The sequence below is a fragment of the Portunus trituberculatus genome, chromosome 15 (genome assembly GCF_017591435.1).
Source record: "Portunus trituberculatus isolate SZX2019 chromosome 15, ASM1759143v1, whole genome shotgun sequence".
Classification (NCBI taxonomy): Eukaryota; Metazoa; Arthropoda; class Malacostraca; order Decapoda; family Portunidae; genus Portunus; species Portunus trituberculatus.
Genome location: NC_059269.1, coordinates 6257001 through 6280128, shown reverse-complemented (window position 1 = coordinate 6280128; position 23128 = coordinate 6257001). Strand labels below are relative to the sequence as shown.

Sequence of the window (23128 nt, the reverse complement as noted above, 5' to 3'; positions counted from 1 at the left end):
CGTAATTACGTTAATTGAACGGTTGGGTTAACTACTTATTGCTATGGCGGATAGAGAGAGAGAGAGAGAGAGAGAGAGAGAGAGAGAGAGAGAGAGAGAGAGAGAGAGAGTTTGGTGGAACTTTCGTTTCTTTTTTTTCTTTTATAGTGGAGGGTTCTCGTATATTAATATATTTGCGTTGCGTTTCGTCTCGTCTGTTTTCTGAGGGTATGGCATAAACTATTCCTTATCTTTTGTAGCAAGCACAACCTTACACACACACACACACACACACACACACACACACACACACACACACACACACACACACACACACACACACACACACACACACACACACACACACACACACACACACACACACACACACACAATGATTTCTAGCCTTGCACTCCTGCCCGATTACATGGTCACAAATCCTTGGCTTACCTTCCATATCAATCAATTTGCTTAGTGGACGGGGCCTACACCTTGAAGACAGACAAACTCATTCTTTCTCCTCCTGTCCAGCATTATAACAAAGACCTCTTGGGAGTGAGCAGGTCGCGCTGAACCTTACACTGGAGGTAGTTTCCTTAAAATCTCTCAAACAGGTAATGCAATATATGAGTTTCACTGTGTATCGCTCACATGGTTTCACTGGCTGTGGTATATCGCCCGCCAGTTGGAGAGATAGTGAATGCGTGGAGGAGGAGGAGTGGCAGCAGGACCATAAAGTGTGCATTGAGTGGCTGTGTGTTTGCCTACGATTAACCTCATAAACATGAAGTACGTTGATTTTCATTCACTTATCTCAACCGGTTATTTATTTAGTGTGGTATTATGAAGGCGGGTTGCGTCACTTGAGGTATTGAAACTGCGGTCCTGTGTAAATAAAACTCTGGTATGATAATGAACCAAAAACAGGATGCGGAACATAAACAATGGTGTCCTCAGTGGAGCCTAATATTTGTAGTTTTTATTGAAGATTTCCAGCTAATGACTACAAATTTAGGCAGGAAAAAAATGTGTCGTTGATTTATGGGCTTGTGAAGTTGTTTGATAAAGTTGTCGGCAGGAATCTCTCGGTCTTGATATATGCATCCCCCGCACGCACCTCCTCCCCGTGATGTGAATGGCGAGCGTCGTCTCCAGCGGTTCCTGACAGTGGCATCAGACTAATGAAATAAGAGCACACTCACACGCTCCGCCCTTCGGTTTGAAGAGCGGACATGCGCGGAAGTTTAAATCGATTTCTTTGATTTTTTTTTCTAATATAAACTTCAAATTGTCTGTTTCTCATCGGGGGTCACGTCATTTTAATTGGAGGTGACTCGTGCGCGTGTAGAGAAATGAAGGCGGCACAAGTAAGTCATCAGGGAGCATGACTAGTATTAATGGTCCCTGTGTGTGTGTGGTGTGTGTGTGTGTGTGTGTGTGTGTGTGTGTGTGTGTGTGTGTGTGTGTGTGTGTGTGTGTGTGTGTGTGTGTGGGGGATGATGGGCACACACACACACACACACACACACACACACACACACACACACACACACACACACACACACACACACACACACACACACACACACACACACACACCTATGCATCTCTAGTATCGACGAGTAGTCATGTATTCTGATTTAAAAATAGGCTTTGAAGACACCTGTCTCAGCACAACTTTATCTTCACCGCGCCACTCAAGACACTTTGGCATCCGGGCTTTTGAGAACATACAAATGCATCATTTCTCCCGCCTCTAGTACTACAGTGGCCTGTCCACGACGGCTGCCATGGAAGGAAATACCGGAATCATATTATAAATGAATCTTAATGAACACTGCACCTGAGCCCTGCGTGCATGGATGGGAGGGAGGAAGTTGAGGGTGCTGGCCTGAAAGTTTTTAAGGAATCACCTGTTGTTTGGAATGTGTTTAGTGTGTTTGTTTGCACTCGTCAAACATGTTGTTATATACTCCTTTATTTAGAATTTTCAAGTAGATTATTTTAGTTTCATGTTATTCCTAAGGTGGCTGATTTATTTATTTTTTTTTTTATGTATAAACAGCATCTTGTCAGTTATAAGACTATAAGATGAATGAAATGCTATAGTTTCGGTGTATAGTTGTTGCAGCAAATATTTAGTCCAAAATCCGTACTTCCCCGATTATGAAATCAGATTATCAGAAAGGTTTGTGAGTTTTATTCTTTTTTTGTATAATGTTGCAGTTGTAGAGTAATTTTCATACTTTAAGCATTATATTTCTCTTAGAATTAGTCTTTTCTGCGTGGAAAAACAGAAAGGAACACATTTTAAAATGAAGGCACAGTAACGCAAACTTGATAGTGTTTTCCCAATGTTTTAGCCGACCTATTATCTTCGCCATGAAGGCCCATGAACTCTAGACTTATTCAGTTAAACTTATTTGCATAGTTATCTTAAATTATGAGATCTTATTCAATCAAAACATATACTCAGATCCAGTAATAGTTGACAGTGCCCAGAATACAAAGCAGACTCCTAAAATGTTGCCAGCGTAGTGGAGAAAATAATGAAGATACTGTAGGCCAAAATAATGAGTTGTCTTCATGTCAACCAAAAATATTGGTGAAGTCCTCATTAACCAAAGTTATGAAAGCCAAATAAAATCTTGAGTAAAATTTCAACGTTTATTACATCAACACATAGAATTGGGTGTCCGCTTGGAACTTTTAATAGAATAGTCTTCTGTAAGTCAGAATTGCATCAAACTAGAGATTCTTAAATCAAAAATCCTACAAGACACAATACATAACTCACTGAATGTAAGAAACTATCCATAAAACTGAATAAAATCATCCAATTTTCTCCCAAATAAGAACACAAAAAAAGATTATCCCATTCAGAGGTTCAATAAACTCTAAACAGACAATATAATAATGCTCTACATGTTTGCCTACTTCACAAACTCTGATATCTTTGTTAGAACTCAACAATGTTAAATGAGAAATGTTATTTTATGTGTATGTTTGAGAGCTTAGGTGCTTTACTATAACAGATACAATGAGACACTACGTAGTGATCTGAAATGTCTGGAGCCTTTAGTAATGGTCCCCAAACACCCAACCGCTCCTCCAGACAGTGAATGACTGACGCCGGCCACCTTTGTGTTACCATTCTTAACCTGCCACCTTGTCATGGTGTGATGTCCTCATACGAAGCGGTGATAAGTTTTCTTGGCCACTGTAGAAGGTCAGGAAGCCGCTACTGAAGAATAATTAAACATCACATCAGAGAGTTGTTACCGCCATTAACATGTGATACTAGCATTAGAATGGGAACACTGTCCTTCATCGGCATAGTTCCACGGCGCTGCACTGGCGTCTAATATCTCAATCAAGCACCACTCTCTGTCGGCAAGCTTCAGATTAGGAGACTGTACTGCCTTTTGAGGGCCACTCCCTCACTACGTTTTACCGGGTGTTGTCTTGCTGAATACCACAGTTGATATTAGTATTTCTTCATTTGTTTATGTCCCTATCGAGTTGGTAAGTTATTTATTTGCTTTTTTTTGTGTGTATGTCACTTCTGTTCGATGTAGGAGTAAAAGAGTACTTATGGACTCATCAGTTTTACTTCCATAGAGTTTATCGTATATTGTAAGACTTCAAACCTGCCGTGACCTCGAGGTGCATCAGAGAGTTAGTCCTGAATGTCGTGCGAGAGTAAGCCAGCGATAGTTGCCTCCCGAAACAGTTCATGTATGATGACGAAACTTCCTGATGCCAAGCACACCAGCAGATTGATTTCTTATTATAGTCGATGTCACTATTCCTGTACTGGTATTTACTTCTTTGGTAGTTTAAAGATACATAATGGTACAAATTACAAACACACACACACACACACACACACACACACACACACACACACACACACACACACACACACACACACACACACACACACACACACACACACACACACCATATTTATCGTTGTCCATTTATATCAGTAATAAATCAAGGTCAAATACTTTAGAGCAGCAATAGGTGTGTTCGAAGCTTTCTGCCTCACCGTTGATTAAGTGTTCCTTCTCTCCACCACACAGGCTGCCGCTCTGCAAATAAAGAATGGCGTCCCGGTCGGACAGCGGCAACGAGACCCGCGGGTCCTCGGAGTCTGACAACTCGCCTACGCCCACACCCACCAAAGACTTCGAACAGCAACAGCTACAACAACAACAGCAGCAGCAACAACAACAACAGCAGGAGGTGCAACAGCAGCAACAACAGCAGCTACAACAGCAGCACGCTAGGGAGAGCCAGAACATCCGGGAGCTCCAGCAACAGCCGCGACCCAAGGGCCTCCACATTCCCTCCACCAGCCGCGGTGAGTGTCTCTCCACGCCTCTGGTCGAGTTATTCTTCCTTTATTATTTTCTCTTGTTTATCGTGATCGTAGATAATCTGGTGTTGTTTTCTCTGTACTTTCCTTAACTTACTCTTTAATTGACCACATTACGTATTGGGTTTCTTTTCACAACTTGCTATATCAAAACAGTATTTCTAATCAGTGAATCAAAACATTCTAAATGTAGCTATGCTTATAGTATATTTTTGCTCTTCACTATTTTTTCATGACTTTTTCAAGTAGGCGTTACTGTCAGCGTATTCGCATGACTATGTAGTCATACAGTGCATCATTTACAACACAACACGATAAGAAAACATGCCATCAGACGCTCTCTTGTCATTTTTACATGTTCTCGTATTCTTAAACACTTTGTTTCCTCACTATAACTCACTAGAACAGTTTTCGGAAAACCTTAATAACAATCAGTAGAATACAGTTTTTGAAAAATACTGGAGATGAGACAGGGAAGTGTTTAAGAATATCCTTTGTAAGTTTTCCCAACACGTAAATTTCCAAATCCTTTCTTTGAGGTAGTTTTCAATTTCCTCAGAAATTTTATAATACGAACAGTATCTGAAGTGACACTCATATTTGTAGTGAAAAATTGCTCATAATACACACACACACACACACACACACACACACACACACACACACACACACACACACACACACACACACACACACACACACACACACACACACACACACACACAGGGAGTCAATTTTTTTTTCTTACAAACGATGTTAAAGCCATGAGCAACTTCAGCATCATTATGTTTTTGTGTCATTTATATTTGTCTAATTAATTGTTTCTCTTGAACAGCTCATCAGAGCTCTTACTGTTCAAGAGAAACAATTAATTAAGCAAATAGAAAAGACACAACAAAAACTTAATAATGCTAAAGTTGCTCATGCCTTTAATATCAATATATATATATATATATATATATATATATATATATATATATATATATATATATATATATATATATATATATATATATATATATATATATATATATATATATATATATATATATATATATATATATATATATATATATATATATGGTGTACTCAATAAGACTTGGAGGTTCCCAGTCTCTAACGCTAAACAGGACTCTGAAAAATGCTTAAATCGGCTTTTCATAATGAGATACTGTAGTTTTTAGAGGACCTACCTAAAACTTTATAGCAGTGCCTGAAGAAAGACGCGGCTAGAATCTGTGTTGGAATACAAAGGTGGTGACTGGGAAGGCCAGACACGCCTGCTGTCCCATATCAGTCCCTGTCTGTAGTATATTCCATCCACTCGACAGGTTTTACTGCCTCCACTTCCTGTCCACCTTAAACCAGTTCCCAGGGAGCTTGTGCGGCTTTCACACGTCTGATTTGAATTTCCTTTGTATTGTTTCTTATTTTAATGAAGGTGTTTAGGACCAATAACCGTTTTCTTTGTGTTCATTAGTAAATGAGGCGCTGATTGCTCTCTCTCTCTCTCTCTCTCTCTCTCTCTCTCTCTCTCTCTCTCTCTCTCTCTCTCTCTCTCTCTCTCTCTCTCTCTCTCTCTCTCTCTCTGTGTGTGTGTGTGTGTGTGTGTGTGTGTGTGTGTGTGTGTGTGTAGCATTGCGTGTGTCGTGTCTTTTCAGTAAAGGTTCTGTGTAAGCATCTTATTATTGTTGTGTTTTTCCACCTGTCACCAGCCTTCCTGACGCCAGCCACCACCTCGGGCCCCGTCTCCACCCACGTCCCCTCACTGGCCTCCAGCAGCCGCTCGTCCCAGAGTCACCGCTGCTCCTACCCCCGCATTAACCCCCTCACCACCCCCATCTCCCGCACCACCCCCGCCATCTCGCCCCTCACCAGGACCATCATCATACCCTCAGCGCCTAGAGTCACCCCGGCACCCGCACTACGCACCACGCCCACCGCCACGCCCTCACAGAGAACTACGCCCACAGCTACCCCTTCTCAGAGAACTACGCCGACAGCCACCCCTCAGAGAACGACGCCCACCATCAGCTCTCAGAGAACCACGCCTGTCACGCGGCCCTCTAGATTGACGCCCTCATCCACGAGACTCACGCCCACCACCCATAACCAGAGACCGCCGCCCCTCAGACCCTTACCTCGGAGGTGAGTTCTTTCTTTCTTTGTTTCTTTTATTAATATGTATTTTTTCTTTGAAGGAGGCGGGTCTGAGTTTTCAAAAACTATTTGGCTAAACTGAAAATGTGCTCTTAAAACAGTAGCAGTGGACAGTAGTGGTGTAGTTTCAGAAAAATATGTTTTTTTCTATTGGGTCAAAACTGTTTGTAGTATAATCCACTGCCGTATGATGGAATGCTTTACTCGCTTGGTTCGCAACTGGGAGGTCCGTGATACGAACTCCAAGCCATGTGAAGGTAAACTGTTGGGCGTGTCTTCCTTCACGCCATACCCTCTCTTCACCTCATAGTGGCGTAAGCCGGAGTTGTGACCTTCCTTCCTGACAGAAACGGAATGCTGATAATCATACCTTCTCCTGTATGTGTGTGTGTGTGTGTGTGTGTGTGTGTGTGTGTGTGTGTGTGTGTGTGTGTGTGTGTGTACGTGCGCGCGCGCTTCAAGGGATAAATTTTTTATATATCTCACCGTAAAAGAGTAAACAAGGCTGACTATAAAGATATCTCTCATTGTTAGCTTTCCTCAATGAGATCTATAACTTGTATTTTTTATTTCAGCTTTTTCGGGAGTTTTAAATCTTCCTGCAGTAAACCTCCTCCAGCAGCCACAGTATATCAGCTTATGACTTTCGTCCCCACAGACCGCCGTCCTCAGGAATGGGGTCAGCAGGATCGGTGCACGTTGGAGCTCCTCTGGGTCCCCTCAATTCGTCCAGAGGGAGGCAGCGGAACAGTGTGGCCGTGGTGGATTCTCGGGAGCACATCTACGAGGAGCTGGAGCTGTGCCGCGGCCCACCCAAGCTGGCGCCCGTATCAGGAGTTTTGCCACAGGTGAGTGACTCCACCTTCTCCAGTGTCCCGCGGCTCATCATGCTGTGCTATCGTCGTGTTGATCGAACTGTTGGGTGGCAGTAAAAAGAAAACGAGGTGAACGTTCGTTTACTATTGGTTTTATAATCATGCAGTGTTTTTTTTTCATCGTATCTCCTTTTCAGTGTCACTATGCATTATTTTTAATGTTTTTTGTTTATTTTTATTATATGGAAAGGAGATTGGGCAACTTACAGATAGGGAGAAAGTGCTTAAGTACATTTGCTTGTAAGGGAAGCCGCGCCATCTGTGTACCTCGTATGTTTAGTTACCGGTAAGTATGCGAGGTTCCTTCCCGTCACACATCCGTTAGTTCCTTCACCGTGTGTCGGGCGCCGTGTAGATCCTCATATTGGTTTTGCATACATGGGTTGTGTGTGTGTTATTTAAGTGCTGGTTTTTCTGTTGGGAGAACTAACAGACAAGAAGGAAGTCGCATTCAGTTAGATGATAGTCTGGTGCTGAGTTAATGTGCTTCCGTATACCGTAAATTTTTCCAAAGTAATTTTACTTTGCTAACATTCATGCCATCCACAAGATTTCTTCAGTAGTAATCTGTCCATGATAACTTGGATTAGATTATGCTATGTTCACTGAAATTAGGTTAGGTTAGGTTGGATTGAATGAGGTAAGGTTAGGTTAAACTAGGTTAAGTTGGGTTGGGATGGGTTGGATTTTATCAGGTTACATTAGGTAAGGGGGTTTTATCATGATTGGAATTATATATGATGAAACTTTCCATGCAACATTCTTACTGAATGAATTTTACTCATAGATTTTATGTATAATACTCGCACACGCCACTTTATCTTAAGAATGCATCAACAGTCTGTCTTCACTTTTTTTACTGGAAATTCCCATTTTTCATTAACTATTTTTGCATAAAGTATGTACATTCTTTATGAACACCATGCAGGGCTCTGTATTTAATCTGAAAATGCTTAACTCGTAATTTAGAAACACCCCAAACTGTATTCTCTAGAAAATTATGGATGACAGTTTCCTTGTCGATCTTTGATGGTTTGTGTATTGTAAAAGTTTCACCAGTTTAAAAAATTATACGTTAGAATTTAATCTTAAAAAAGTGCATACGTACAAGTTTAGTGTAACCCAAAAATAAGAAAAAAAATTCCTGACTGTACACATGTATGTTTTCGTACACGACATAGCGAACTGCAATTTTATAAACTCATCTAAAACAACAGAGTATCACAGTGACTCTCTCCATCACGACACTCATGTCAGGAGCCAAGACGCAGGGGAGAAAAAATCAGTAATCAAAGCCTAGACAGTTAGCTTCCAACCACATCCGATTCAACTCCATGGGAATGTTTAGATGTGACTTTTTTTTTCTTGAGCAACCGCTGTTTTGTTTTTGTAGGTGCGTGTGTTTAGAGAGGAAAGAGGGCAGTGAGTGGATTTCCTACTTTTTTTCATTGTAACCATCCTCAATGAATAGTTTTCCCGTTTTCATTATTATCTTTTTAATGTTTCTACACTTTTTTTTCTGATTTACATCGTCTTCCCTACATTTTCCTTTATTGTATTTGTGTTAGTTAATTTTACCCACATTCATTTCAGATCTCGTACTCTTACACGTATAGCTATTAACACATAACCACCAACTCCCAGCCTCTTACTTCCTTATCTATATCTGCCACTCTGTCACTGTTCATTCAATTGTCTACGTCTTTCATTCTCTTGATGTTTGATGTATTAAGTTAGAGATGGTTTGACTTGTCATTCATCATGTACTCTCGTCTTCAAACACAAATAACGAAACCATGTATGGACAGACTTCCATCGTAATGTATGTATGAAAGAGGAAAAAATTATAACACACACACACACACACACACACACACACACACACACACACACACACACACACACACACACACACACACACACTTCAAGGTTCACAGTGTTTAACCATTAGTGTCAGCTGTGGGTGGGGTGGCTTGCATTGCTCTCCGGAGTGTGAGCGAGAAAAGAAAGTCGCCGGGCAGCTGCGTCTTGACACGGGGCACGGGAACTATCAGGCTTGCCACCACAGGGGACGAAGAGAACGAAGATAGCAATCGCACAACTCAAGAGGTATACAATGAAAGGCGAAGACGTGCTGAGGAAGTACATTAAAGAGATGAAGAAAAGTGTTGCCCTCCTCCGTTATGTACACTGAGAGTCACTGGCCGCCACCACCACCACCACCACCACCACCACTTGACTCCAGTCGCCATGGGCCACAAAACACAGGAGAAGGAGTACAGGAGAAAGGAAGGAGTGCTGGTGGCGGTCGTGCGTGGCTCACCTCCCCCCTTGCGAGAAGATTTATAATTGTTCATCCCCCAGTGGCCGTATATAGCTCCGTTGTGTCGTCTTAATGGGCGGTGCGGAGCATAAGGAGGCGGGTTTATCAGCTGCCACGACCGATATGAGGAAGGGAGGGTAATTAGCTTACGAACCAGATAACAAGTGGCAATTAAGACCTCAGCGTAAAGATACAGCGGGCACCAAAGGACTGTCTTCCGTATCTGTCGCCGGTTAAACACGCACGCACGCACGCACACATGCAGAACCCAGTGATCTCTTTCGTTCTCTCTCTCCTCTCTCATACACATACATACATACATATATGCGCGCACTCACTTATAAATACGAGCACAATTTTCATAATTACTGTTACTACTACTACTACTACTACTACTACTACTACTACTACTACTACTACTACTACTACTACTACTACTACTACTACTACTGTTGCTACTAGTAATACAGGTGTCTCAAATCAAGACCTATAATCTGCCTCTTAAATTTTGTCACATAATTAGAACTGATTTTTTTTTTATCTGCGGTTTTCATTACTTTGTCCGGAACGTCACTTAACTTTCATGCGGTCATACTGGTTTCCCTTTGATGGTGCACCTTCTTTTCTTGCTGATGATAATAGTAAAGTGCATTCTGATAGTGCGTTGGTCACACATTTTCTTTAGACTGAGAGTGGGTGAGGAGTGTCTGTACTGGGAGAGTGTGGGATGGCAACTGACAAGAGGACATAAAAAAATATCAAGGATTCAAGCACCACTCAATGTCCGCACTGGTCTCACGTGTCTGTGATTTTAGGGTGTTTTTATGGTACACTTGTTGCATGCAGATGACGGTGCTGAGGTGTGTAACGTGGGAAGAGAAAAACATTACGGCTTTGAGGTATTCTAATGGCAAAGAAGAAGAAAAACAAATAAGAGAAAAACATTACGGCTTTGAGGTATTCTAATGGCAAAGAAGAAAAAAACAAATGCTATGCGTATCTTTGCGGCCTGTTCCGTTCACGAGCAGCCGTCCTGATACTCCTGTTTTTTAGAATAGTCTAAGTCTTATGAAAGAGGAAAACAAATCGTACAAGTCTTATGAAATACGAGTAGGATAACAGAAATAGACAGACCTCCAAAGTTTGCCAGTGAAAGATAATTTATTTTTGTTTTCCTTGGAGAGACACGATAGATTAGCATGAACAATAACCAATATAAGATAGTAGAACATCTCGGCGTGCATTTTTTCTGCTTCTACTTTTTATGTCCTCTTACATTAAAAGTTTTAGACAAGAGTAAAAGATCAGACCCTTCCTTCCTTCATGTTGGTTTTGAGTGGTGGTGTGTGTGATCTTTCTGTTGCCCTGCCAAGATTATAGACCTGACGACATGTCCGCTCTCAAGATATTTTATTAACACAAAGCCTTCACTTAAACTTAAATGTGTAAAGAAAAAGGATATTCAAAACGAAGTATCGTTTGTGTGCACTGAGAGGGAGGAAAGCAAGTAACAACACAGTAAAGTAAATTAGAGAGCACATAGATAAGAAAATTGCGCACCAATATCATAAATCGGCTATAAATTTGTTGTTAGATACAGAAAATATTGAGAATCAAACATTTTAGTAAGAATTTAAAACTGAACCGAAAGATCGCAGTCTGTCTCACGAAACTTTAACAGAAAATGTTGTGACGTACGCTTTCTAATATTTTAGGGATAACATAAGTAAAATATAAGTTGCTATTTTAGTCGTATCTGAATATCTTTGAGTCTTGAAGAGCTTAACGACGATTAAATAAATAGATAAACATAGCTCCTCCATGTATAAGTGGCTGGGAAATATATATACACCCTGTACCTCAGTGATGAGTAAACATGACAAGGTTAAGACGCAGTACTTGTTCCTTGTTCCAGCCCACTTTTCCTTTTCATCTATGATTCATATTCTCCATTCTCCTCCCCTTCCCTCCTTGATCTACTGCCTTTCCCTCCTGCATTTCTCCTTGGTACGTACAGTGTTCCTTTGTACTCCATCGTCCCCTGCGCCCTAACCTCGTGCTGCAAGACACGCGTCACGCCGAAAGGGAAAGTAGCACACGGCGGCAGGGCGAGAGTGACTCCAAGCCGCCGGTCCGCGCCTCCACGCACACACGCACACACTCCCTTTTTTAAATACTTTAATTCCGTAATAAGTGACGGGCAGTGTGAAAGTGTGCGTGGTGGTGTGTCGGGGAGTCACGGACAACGCTGGCCTTTGAGGTGTGTAGCACGCGTTAGGGCAGCCTAGGTCACGTTAGCCAAGGTTCATACGTAACAGTAAAAGATTATGTATTAAAGTTTTGCATAATCCTTGACCCTTGGCTGCAACCATCTGCGGTTCTGAGGAAGGGGAAACACACACACACACACACACACACACACACACACACACACACACACACACACACACACACACACACACACAAAAGCGTAATGCAAGAAAGGGGAAGAAACGCATTACGAAACCACGACGTGCTGATGGAGCGTTCACTGTTTTCCAAGGCAAAGCGTCCCCATTGTCACTGACTCCGGACGCTCTTCGTCGCCCCGCGTGCATCCACCCAGATAGTCAACCAGTGGCAATATAGAACTTAACTTTCTCAGCAGCTTGTGAACTCCTCCCAGGTGTGTGTGTGTGTGTGTGTGTGTGTGTGTGTGTGTGTGTGTGTGTGTGTGTGTGTGTGTGTGTGTGTGTCGATCTACAGTGATAAGAAAAAATGAATAGGGTAGGTAACCAAACTATATAGAATATCCGTGACGACTGGGGGCGGAAGCCGGAATCCAACTGGTTTCTAATCCTCTTGCTGTGACCTGAAGCAGAGGAGGAGGAGGAGGAGGAGGAGGAGGAGGAGGAGGAGCAGCAGCAGCAGCAGCAGCAGCAGCAGCAGCAGGTGGGGGCGATGCGACACTGGGACTTTCTGTCTGGACGAAGTACGAGTAGGTGTCTTGCATATCCCTCCAAAAACGGTCATTCCCAATCGTACAGAAGGTGACCTAATAATTTATTCACCGGAGGATGCGTTTTATGTATCGGGAGAAATCGAACTGCCTCAAATATTTATTGTTTTTTTTTTTTTTTTCTTGGGATGCGACGGGTGTTTTAGTGAGGGATCATAACGGGACAGGGAGAGAGACACGTCGTTGTCAAGAGGCGGTCAAGGTGAGTCGAGCAAGCAACGGACCTCCTAAAGCAACGGCTTGGAGCGTGGGATGGTTTGGCACGAAACTTGGTTCCTGTCTTCCTGACGACATGTGGGCGAGTCCGTGCCCTGCTTGGAGAGTAATACCAAGATGTAGCTTTTGGATGTTGTCTCTTCGGATTAGTATTCTTTGATGTAAAGGGAATATCAGTGTGGTGTGCTATTGCTTCACCGCTGATTGGTCAAGACTCTACTGGTTAGAGGGGGAGGAGGAGGAGGAGGAGGAGTTTAGGGTAGGAGTACAGGAGGAGGGGAAGGAGGAGAAGGAACAGGAAGGAGTGGAAAGACATGTACCTACCTACACTGGTCTGAAGTCAGTGTCAAGCAGTGTGGATAACCAGTCTTCAGGGATCCACACACTGAGGATGGTGAAGGAAGTGACGAATTCAGAACCGAGAGTATTGTTGCATTGTTGTGTGAGGAAAAGTCAGCGTGGTGTGTCCCTGTGTCCCTGTGCGTACTCACGAGGGTCACACGGTGTTGCTTGGAGACGTAGCTGCTTTACCTCTTTGCTTACTATTCGAAAAGAAAAATAAAGTCATATGCACAATAACTCATATATAGGTGGCCGTGGGATAACTTGAGTAATATGTATGCATGAATACTTTAAAGACTCTTCAGGGTTGTGCCTCTATTTTAAAGCGACCGATAATTCGTAAAGGTATATTTTTTCATGCATCACTAAGTCCCCATTCCGTATGCACATTTAACTACCACTCCTATACAGATTTCTTTCCTTTCATTACCACCTTTTCCTTAAACAATTATTTGGAATGTTTGTAAACCTGCAGAGCGCTCAAATGAATCACGACATTTCCCTCTCATTTCCATTCACTCGTATACTTTTCCTGTTTCGACACTACTTCCTCCTTTACACGACCCTCCTTCCTTCTGGCTCCCACTCGCCTTTGACTCACCCTTCCTGGCCTTGCTGCCCTCGGTTCCCACACTCGAGGACCTGCCGTTCCCCCACCACGCTCCCACACTCGTCGAGGAGGAGACAGGAGTGTGCATTGTGCCGGCGTGGAGGTGGCTGCTACAGGTCAAGACAGCTCACATTGTCTCCGGTCTGAGGTGTGGGAGACTCGGCCCGTCTTTACTCCCGCCAGCCCATCCTGTAAAGACCTCTATACCCTTCCTCAGTCATTCTCAGCACCATAAACCTTCTTTTTTTCCCTTCCTTTTGTGACAGGTATGGAGTTAGAAGAGATTACTCAGTATAGATTCAGTTAGTTTTGACCTTTACGTTCTTTTTTTTCAAGTCATGTGAAAGGTGACAACTCAACCAGGTGTGCGATGGTTGGGTCAGGGCCGTGGATGAGAATCTTTATAACTCACTGGCTGTCGTTTGGTTTATTGACATCGGCGAGAAGGGTCATAGTGGTGTGGACCATATTCTCAAGACACTTCTGCGCCGGAAACCTATTCTCAAAAGCCTCTATAGATGAAGTTCCACGTGTTTTTAAGAGTGTTTTTGTGGTTAAAGTGACAATTTAATAATATTTCCTCATTACTAACAGGGGAAACACTCTTGACGATCAGGCATATAATTTCTACGGCCTTGGAAAATCATTGAAAATAATCGTGATGACGGAGCAAAGCGTTTCAGAAGACGAACCTATAAAGAGCCTGCGAGACACCGGCCTCATCCACAGAGGTTCTTGCCGCCAACACCTAAGCCGCTCAACACCTCAAGTCCTCTCTCCTTCCTCTTCTCCCCACCAGCTGTGACGCTATCCAGGACATGCTGCGCTCAATTTATAACCCGTTAGAGTAGAAGCTTGCTCTTTGTTTTCCTTATTGTATGAATGACTGGCGTTTTTGGAGTGAGTTGGCGAGTAATGTAACAGTAACCCGTCAAACCACTGACAATAAAAGTAATGCAGCGACACTCCCTCTCAAGGCACAAAAAGTTCATACATACAGGGCATATATATATTTAGCAGTCTCTGTCTGTATGTCTGTATGTATGTTTGCTTATTTGGTCTCTCTCTCTCTCTCTCTCTCTCTCTCTCTCTCTCTCTCTCTCTCTCTCTCTCTCTCTCTCTCTCTCTCTCTCTCTCTCTCTCTCTCTCTCTCTCTCTCTCTCTCTCTCTCTCTCTCTCTCTCTCTCTCTCTCGTGTGTGTGTGTGTGTGTGTGTGTGTGTGTGTGTGTGTGTGTGTGTGTGTGTGTGTGTGTGTGTGTGTGTGTGTATACTGTAGCCTTCGTCTTGTATGCTAGAGCTGTGTCATGCAGCTCTCCTGGAAATGACTGCTAAGCCGCGACTCAAACTTGTCACACATGCGGAAGAAGTTTGAAGATACGAATAGAAGGTAACATACTCGCGCCCTGCTGACGCTGCTGAAGCAAAACAAGCGCTGTGCGTATTTTGGGAGTCTGTTATGTCTTCCTGTCAGGCAGTGCATTTCTTTACCCCAATATTTTCAAGTGTTCTAGTCTGATTTATGAATATCTAAGAATTAAACTTGAAACCACGATAAATTTTCCGAATTCATTAAGTCTTGAAACCAGTATAAATTTTCCGAATTCTTTAAGTCTTGAAACCAAAATAAAGTTTCCGAATACATTAGCGTTATCACCAGTGGCAGTGACTCGTAGGTCCGGTTCGCTGTGTCCTTGTGTTCCTAAACCTTTTGTGTAAACATTATGACAGGTAGAGGAGAATATGTCTCTCGGGAGTCCCTTTTTCCGGTATCCCTTTTTTCCGGTATACCAAAGCCATTATGACGCATCCACTGTTCCTGGAATATTTTGTAATTAAGAGGAAGGGTACGTTTATACGCTAATACACACACACACACACACACACACACACACACACACACACACACACACACACACACACACACACACACACACACACACACACACACACACACACTCTCTCTCTCTCTCTCTCTCTCTCTCTCTCTCTCTCTCTCTCTCTCTCTCTCTCTCTCTCTCTCTCTCTCTCTCTCTCTGTGTGTGTGTGTGTGTGTGTGCGTGCGTGCGTGTGCATATACTGTGTTCATTATCAGTTTCATGCAGTAACTATTTAAATACTTAGAGAAACTACATCTGCATAATAGATTCATTGTGTTGAACAAGTTTCACGAAGCCTTAAGACTCGCTCCGTACCTCTTTGTGTCAAGATGTCAAAGACTTTTCCTCCTTTCCTCCTCATAAACTCGTCTCGACTATCACAAAGCGACACACCAATGAACATGAATAAATTGAGTCTTGTTTCAACTAGCAAGGTAGTGTGTGAGCCTTCGTCCACCCTCCTCAGTAGTGTCAGTCCCAACAAACAAGCCGCCGACAAAAACCCCTCGCTCAGGTCAGGGTCGGGGCAGCGTTGTTGAGAGGGAAGACGCTACGGAACAATACTCCTCACTGGGAACACAACACACGCCTCCAGACTCCCACCACCGAGCACAAGTATAGGATTGAGAAGCGGCGCCGCGAGGGCTAGGCGGCGGCTGAGAGGAGTACAAGCCTTGGTTTAGGGCGAGATCATCCCTTAGATATCTGTTATTAGAAGGAAGAGCCACGGGACTGACCAGAAAACCAGAATATTTTGCTTACTAAATGAAAAAAAGGAAAAGAGAAGGTTCCTGTGTTGTTTTTCGTAGTGAATTTGCGAAAATGTTAAGTAAAAAGGGTACCGAGGAATATAAAGCTAAAGAGAAAGTAGTAGATGAACCTTTGATTTTTGTAAGTTTGGCAAGGTACCAGGAAACAAGACAGCCTCGTATTTTTATGTGCCGAGCAAAGTGAAAGTGTGAAAGTGACTGAAATGGCAGTGACGTGTGTTCGAGGGTTCTTGTGTGTGGCAGAGAGAGAGAGAGAGAGAGAGAGAGAGAGAGAGAGAGAGAGAGAGATACACAGAAGATAGGAAAAAAAAGGCGTCACAAGGGTGGAGTGTGGGCGCCGCCAGACCCTCGCAAGCCACGCCAGGCCGCGCACACGCACCTCACTGGCGCCAGATAATAGAAAAGAAAACAGTACCGCCAGTTTCCCTCTGAACCTCCGACGGTAACTCAACACCTGCCGTACACTCTCTCTCTCTCTCTCTCTCTCTCTCTCTCTCTCTCTCTCTCTCTCTCTCTCTCTCTCTCTCTCTAACGGCGTAGTTACTGATTTTTTTTCCGTGTCACATTCTTACATGGAAAAAGTAGATGGGAGTGGTTGTAGTAGGATATTGTCACCGTTTGCCTTTCTTCCTTTCTTTTTTTTCTTACGTGATATTAGATTTGGAATGTTGTTTGGCCTTTCACAGCCCAACAGTACACACACACACACACACACACCACATACTGAGAGAGGGAGGAGGTGAGGAAGGCAGGCAAAGGGGGAGCAAGTTGAGTAATGGACAGTAACAATGAGAGGGAGGGTTTTGAAGGTTTAGGGGGGAAAATGGTGAAGAGTCGCCCTCTGGTGTTGTATTTCGTAGGCCTCGTGGTTCTACAGGAGACTAAAGTGGTCCTCTTTTTCATGGTGTTTCTAATTTTTTTTTTTTCTTGGTCTCTTTCTGTCCTTCGGTAATCTTAACGTCGTCTCAGTTAGATGGTCTTTTTTCGGGACTTTTTTTTCCTTTCTCTCTCTCTCTCTCTCTCTCTCTCTCTCTCTCTCTCTCTCTCTCTCTCTCTCTCTCTCTCTCTCTCTTTTCTCGATGTAATCCTTTTTTTCATGGTTGGTTTGATTTTTTTAGTGGTAATTATGTGTGTGTGTGTGTGTGTGTGTGTGTGTGTGTGTGTGTGTGTGTGTGTGTGTGTGTGTGTGTGTGTGTGTTTCCCAGGAGTGTATTTGTATATGATGTGTTTCTTTCACCCTCTGTGGTTCACTAATTGAGTGTTGTTGGGCTAAGGTGTTTGAGGAACAACATTTACCTTGACGTTAGAAATATACCTGGATTTGTAGTACTCGTTTCTATGTAAGTTTTGTAGCTTAATAATTTTCAAGTCTTGTTTTCTAGCATGACAATTTCTAGTTCTTGCAATTCCTACATACATTTATTGATTGGTATATTTTTTGCTGCGTTGTCATCCATGTTAGGTAACACTGCTTTTGAAAGTATTATTTTCGTTATTTTTTTCATTAGTTGTGTAACGCATGATGTTATATTTTCTTATAACTGACCTTCACCGCATGACGTGTTATTGAACTTTGCATTAGAACACGTAGGAATATTGCGCTATGATCCTTAACACTTGAATAAGAGTACGATTTAAGTAAGGCATTGTAAAGAAAGAAAATTTAACCAACCAGTCTCTAAACGTAAAGGAATCACAAAGACACGTAGATATCCCTTAGCTTTGGATGTGAAGTAAACAAATATGTCATTGGCACCAGATGTGGGAATGATGACAGACAAGACATGGGCAGGTGGTGTGCATGGGACGGTGAGTGTGGGGGCGAGGGAGTACTGTGGTTAGGGTTAAGGCAATCTTCAGTTGAGGGAGTTCGCCGTGGGTGGTGGTCGGGTTGAGGGAGGTGGTGGAGAGGCCTCTAGAAGGTTGAGGGAGAGAGGAAAAGAGGAAAGTGGCATGATTCTAATATTTTCTGGAGAAAGAGGAGGCAGAGGAACGGATCATGAGTTTGGTGGTAGTTGGAGGAGGAGGAGGAGGAGGAGGAGGAGAAGGTGGTGGTGAAATTGTTTGGAGAGGCGATGAGAAAGTTGAGGAAAAGCTTACCATAATAATACGAAAAAAGAGGAAGAGGAGAAAGAGGAATGAAAAGAACAACAAAATGATGATATATAGAGGAAAAGTACATGATGTTAATGAAAAGAAAAGAAAACGAAGAAGGGAGAATGACTTTAATAACATCACAGGCAGGAGGAAGAAAAAGGAAAAGAGAAATTAAACAAAATATGGGAGAAAAATAACTTAAATCTTATATCGTGAAAAGAAAAAAAAGAAAGGGAGAGGGAGAAAGGGACATACCAACTTTACTAACAGAAGGAGGAGGAGGAGGAGGAGGAGGGACGAGTACACACAAGTACCCCGTTAGTACCTTTGTGTCCTGAACGTACCTACTACCTGGGTGCGCCACACGAGCAAGATCATTCCTCCTCTCCAAGCTGAATCACCCCTCGAGGCTCCTGGTGACTTTTACTTTCCAGAGAGAGAGAGAGAGAGAGAGAGAGAGAGATAGTCAGTCAGTCCTAGGAAAAGAGCGAATAGCTTTTTAAGGAGGCAGTATAATTTTTCTGACCATTCAGTTGTCCACCCGTTTCTCTCTCTCTCTCTCTCTCTCTCTCTCTCTCTCTCTCTCTCTCTCTCTCTCTCTCTCTCTCTCTCTCTCTCTCTCTCTCTCTCTCTCTCTCTCTCTCGTGGTGTTCCTTCCCTCTTCACTCATCGTAAGAAGTGAGGATAAGACTCGAATTATTGACGTTACAGAGAATATACTCGCCAGTTTACTTTCAGAGGTCGTGGCTCACTTTTGAACTCTAGGAAACCTTTTTTTTGTGGTAAATGTCACCCAACAAATAGAAAAAAGACAGTGTATCAGATAAAGATGTAAAGGAGGAGAGTTTTTCTTTTATTTATTGTTTTCTTCAGTTGTAATCAGTTTGACTTCTATTAAGATTAGTAGTAGTAGTTGTGGTAGTAGCAATAGCATCTGTAGTAATAATAGTAATAGTAGTAGTAATAATAATGGGAGTAGTTGTAGTAGAAGTAATGCAATTAGTAGTAATAATGCCAGTAATAGTATTAGTAGAAACATATTTATTACCTTGTACTTCTTAACCCCTTCAGTACCATGACGCGTTTTCATATTCATTCTGCTTAATATTTGGTGATTTGATCCATTTTCAGAAACTTATGTAGGGATTAAAATAGTAAAAATTCAAGCTAGTAATTTTCTCACTTCCATAAACCCTTCCTAATATAAATAGAATCCTCTAATCATGCCCAAAACTTGTGGTAGAAATGCGTCCCAGTACTGAAGGGGTTAAACATTTACAAATATTATAGATGCATAAACAGCTTTCTCAAAACAGGACACAGTAATACAAGCACTGTGCTACACATCTTACACCACAGAATGTTTCTCCTCCGCCACTTATAACCAGTGTAAGTTTCTCCCTCTCCTTCTTACCTCATTACCTGAACACGTGGAGGCGAAGCAAGACAAACACACGTAAATGGGTGGCGTGGTGGGACACTCCCATGCTGGACGGGACACGAACTTGGGTCTTCCTCCTCCAGGGACACGGCGGAGGACCAATAAATTAAGATGTGTGGCTGATAAGTCTAAGAGAGAGAGAGAGAGAGAGAGAGAGAGAGAGAGAGAGAGAGAGAGAGAGAGAGAGTGAGTGTGGGTCGCCTTGGGAGTTCTGAGGGAGAGTCAAAGGAGGTTAATCTTTGGGACGGGAGCGTGACATGTATCTTGCGGGTTCAGTCTTTGGGAGGTTACATTATAGTCTCTCTCTCTCTCTCTCTCTCTCTCTCTCTCTCTCTCTCTCTCTCTCTCTCTCTCTCTCTCTCTCTCTCTCATACCAATCAACCGTTGTCTTTATAATATGATATTAGTGATATTTATAAGATGATATTAGTACTTAATCTCAAAGAAAAAAAAAGAATAGATAAATAGAAAAAAATATGTTGAAAAACCCTGTAAAATGTACCAGTATGACAGTTGTTGGAGGCTCATCTCACAAACAAGTTCCCGATAGAAATCTTTAAAGGGAGCGAGCGTCTTTGTCTTTCTCATTTTCTCTTCCTTTTTCAGTCTCTTCTTCTCTCATGTCAACTCTACTTACTTTATAATATTGGTCTTTTTTTTCTCTTTTTTTCTTTGCGTGTGTTCGTATTGCACTCCATATAGGAAAGCGGTGAAAACTGCCCGAATATTTTACAATCCCACAGCATTCCAAACGGTGCTTGTTGCATTAAGACAGACCGACCGACAGACCCGAGACCTGACTGACCAGAATTATACCACTTTCCCGACCATATGTAGTGAGTGGGTGAGGCGATGACACACACACACACACACACACACACACACACACACACACACACACACACACACACACACACACACACACACACACACATATTTTAAAAACACACATGGGTACGAGTTAGAGAGAGAGAGAGAGAGAGAGAGAGAGAGAGAGAGAGAGAGAGAGAGAGAGAGAGAGAGAGAAACTAATTAACCATGACGTGTCTAACTTTCCTTCATTAGTATAGGGGCGGGGAAGAGAGAGAGAGAGAGAGAGAGAGAGAGAGAGAGAGAGAGAGAGAGAGAGAGAGAGAAGATGGTGGCAGTGACAATGGTGGTGGTGGTGGTAATGGTGGCGACAGTTACCACAAATACAGATGACACTGGAGAAAACAGACACATCACACACGCATACACATCAGAGAAGAAAGATACAGCATTCTTTCAATCAACAGAGCAGCAACACAACACGGGAGCCTCAGGAGAAAGAAGTGAATGTGACAAGGCAGCATAGCAGATGGTGGTGATAGCAGTAGTGTTGGTTTTGGTGATAGCAGTAGTGGTGGGTGGTGTCGTGGTCAGTGTGGTGGTGGTCCCAGTCCGGTGGTTACACAAGGGACACCACGACCACCAGCCTTGGCGCCACCACACATTACTCAAGGCAATAGTGTCCCCATGTCTCGACCACCTTACCTCTCCCAGTCTCTCGCTTTCCTTACCTCCCGCACCGCCTTCCCTTTCATCCCCTCCTCGCACTCTCGCCTTATCCTCACTTCTCTTATCCCTTTCTGCTGTACACTCTTATTGCTGTTCCTCCTCGTCTTGCCTCCTTCACGTACCCACTACTTACCTCTCATTACTTCAGTATTGTCCTCTAGGTTCATGCCACACACAGAAGCATTTAGGGTTATTTCGGCCTCAGATATGTATGTATGTGGGTATGTGTGTATGTAAGTACAGTACCACCCAGTCAGTGTATGTGTGTGTTGAGGAGTGGTGGGTTCGTTTTGGTTCATATTTCCGTCTGAGCACTGATAGAAACGACCGCTATTTATTATATTTATTTATCTATTTATTTATTTTATTTTTTTTTTGGCATACCTTAGTAGAAATTAAAGTTCGGTATGATATCTTAAACAGCACACTTAATGAAGTTCGTTAGAAAGTGTCATACAAGATAAATATCGAGACGAGTGAGTACTTGCGTCTAAAAGTAAACACAGGATGGCGGTTAGCGGAGTGAGTGGGCCAAAGGAGATGAAATGGGAGTCACTTAAGAACCAGAGAACCCAGACGCGGCTCCCACTTCTCGACCACCTGTGTGAGTGTTAGCCGAGGTGCTCCACCCGACTCATCCCTCCACTGACGTGCCTATGGCCAAGAATAAGCACTCCTCTCCATCTCTCCATACCATCCGCCCTTCTCAACACGCCGCACCCCGCCCACCCACGCACTCCTCTCCCTCTACGCCTCCCTCACCCCTCCCATCCCTCATCCCTTACCCTCCCACCTGTCAGTTCCGCATCAGAAGGAAGGAAATCCCTCTCCACCTCATCTTCACGTTCGGTGTGTCACGCCTGTTCCCTCACGCTTACTCTCAGGTGATCCGCCCGCTTCCCGCCGCCCTGCCCGCCTCCCTCCCACCCGCCGTGCCTCACCTGACTTACTGTTACCTGTCCAATTTTGATTTGAGCGTGATTTGATCCGGTTTTTCTTGATTATTCTGTTACTTTTGCTGGTGATCGTGTTTTTGTTTGTGGTGATCCTGTTCCTGAGAGTGTGCCTGTGGTTGTTCCTTCATCTGCCTCCTTCGTCTTCCTCGCCGTCGTCGTCGTCACCGCCTGTGTCTTGGTGATGCTGGTGGCGGTGGTGGTAGTCACTATTATTATCTCATTGTTCTTGTTTTGTTTTAGCTTTTTTATTAATTTTATCCATTAATTCACTCATTCATCCATTCTTTTGTTATTTCACTCATTCATTCATTTATTCATTTATTATCATTTTTTTATTATCAGTAGTAGTAGTAGTAGTAGTAGTAGTAGTAGTAGTAGTAGTATAGTAGTAGTAGTAGTAGTAGTAGTAGTAGTAGTAGTAGTAGTAGTAGTAGTAGTAGTAGTAGTAGTAGTAGTTATTATTATCAGGAAATGCTACTAGAAATATAAGTTAATGTTTATATTATACAAAGAATAATTTTGTGTGTGTGTGTGTGTGTGTGTGTGTGTGTGTGTGTGTGT

General features: G+C 42.9%; 1 protein-coding gene across 4 annotated transcripts in view; it reads left to right on the top strand.

Annotated features, from left to right (window-relative positions):
• The window catches only part of LOC123504016 (leucine zipper putative tumor suppressor 2 homolog), a 207087-nt gene that overhangs the window by 132113 nt on the left and 51846 nt on the right, over positions 1-23128 (top strand). For all 4 annotated transcript variants that reach the window (XM_045254226.1, XM_045254227.1, XM_045254224.1 and 1 more), the window contains 3 exons: positions 4068-4348; positions 6079-6511; positions 7182-7371. In XM_045254226.1, coding sequence (XP_045110161.1) covers positions 4090-4348; positions 6079-6511; positions 7182-7371 — 882 coding nt within the window. In that variant the 5' untranslated portion in view covers positions 4068-4089. The remainder of the gene's footprint in view (positions 1-4067; positions 4349-6078; positions 6512-7181; positions 7372-23128) is intronic.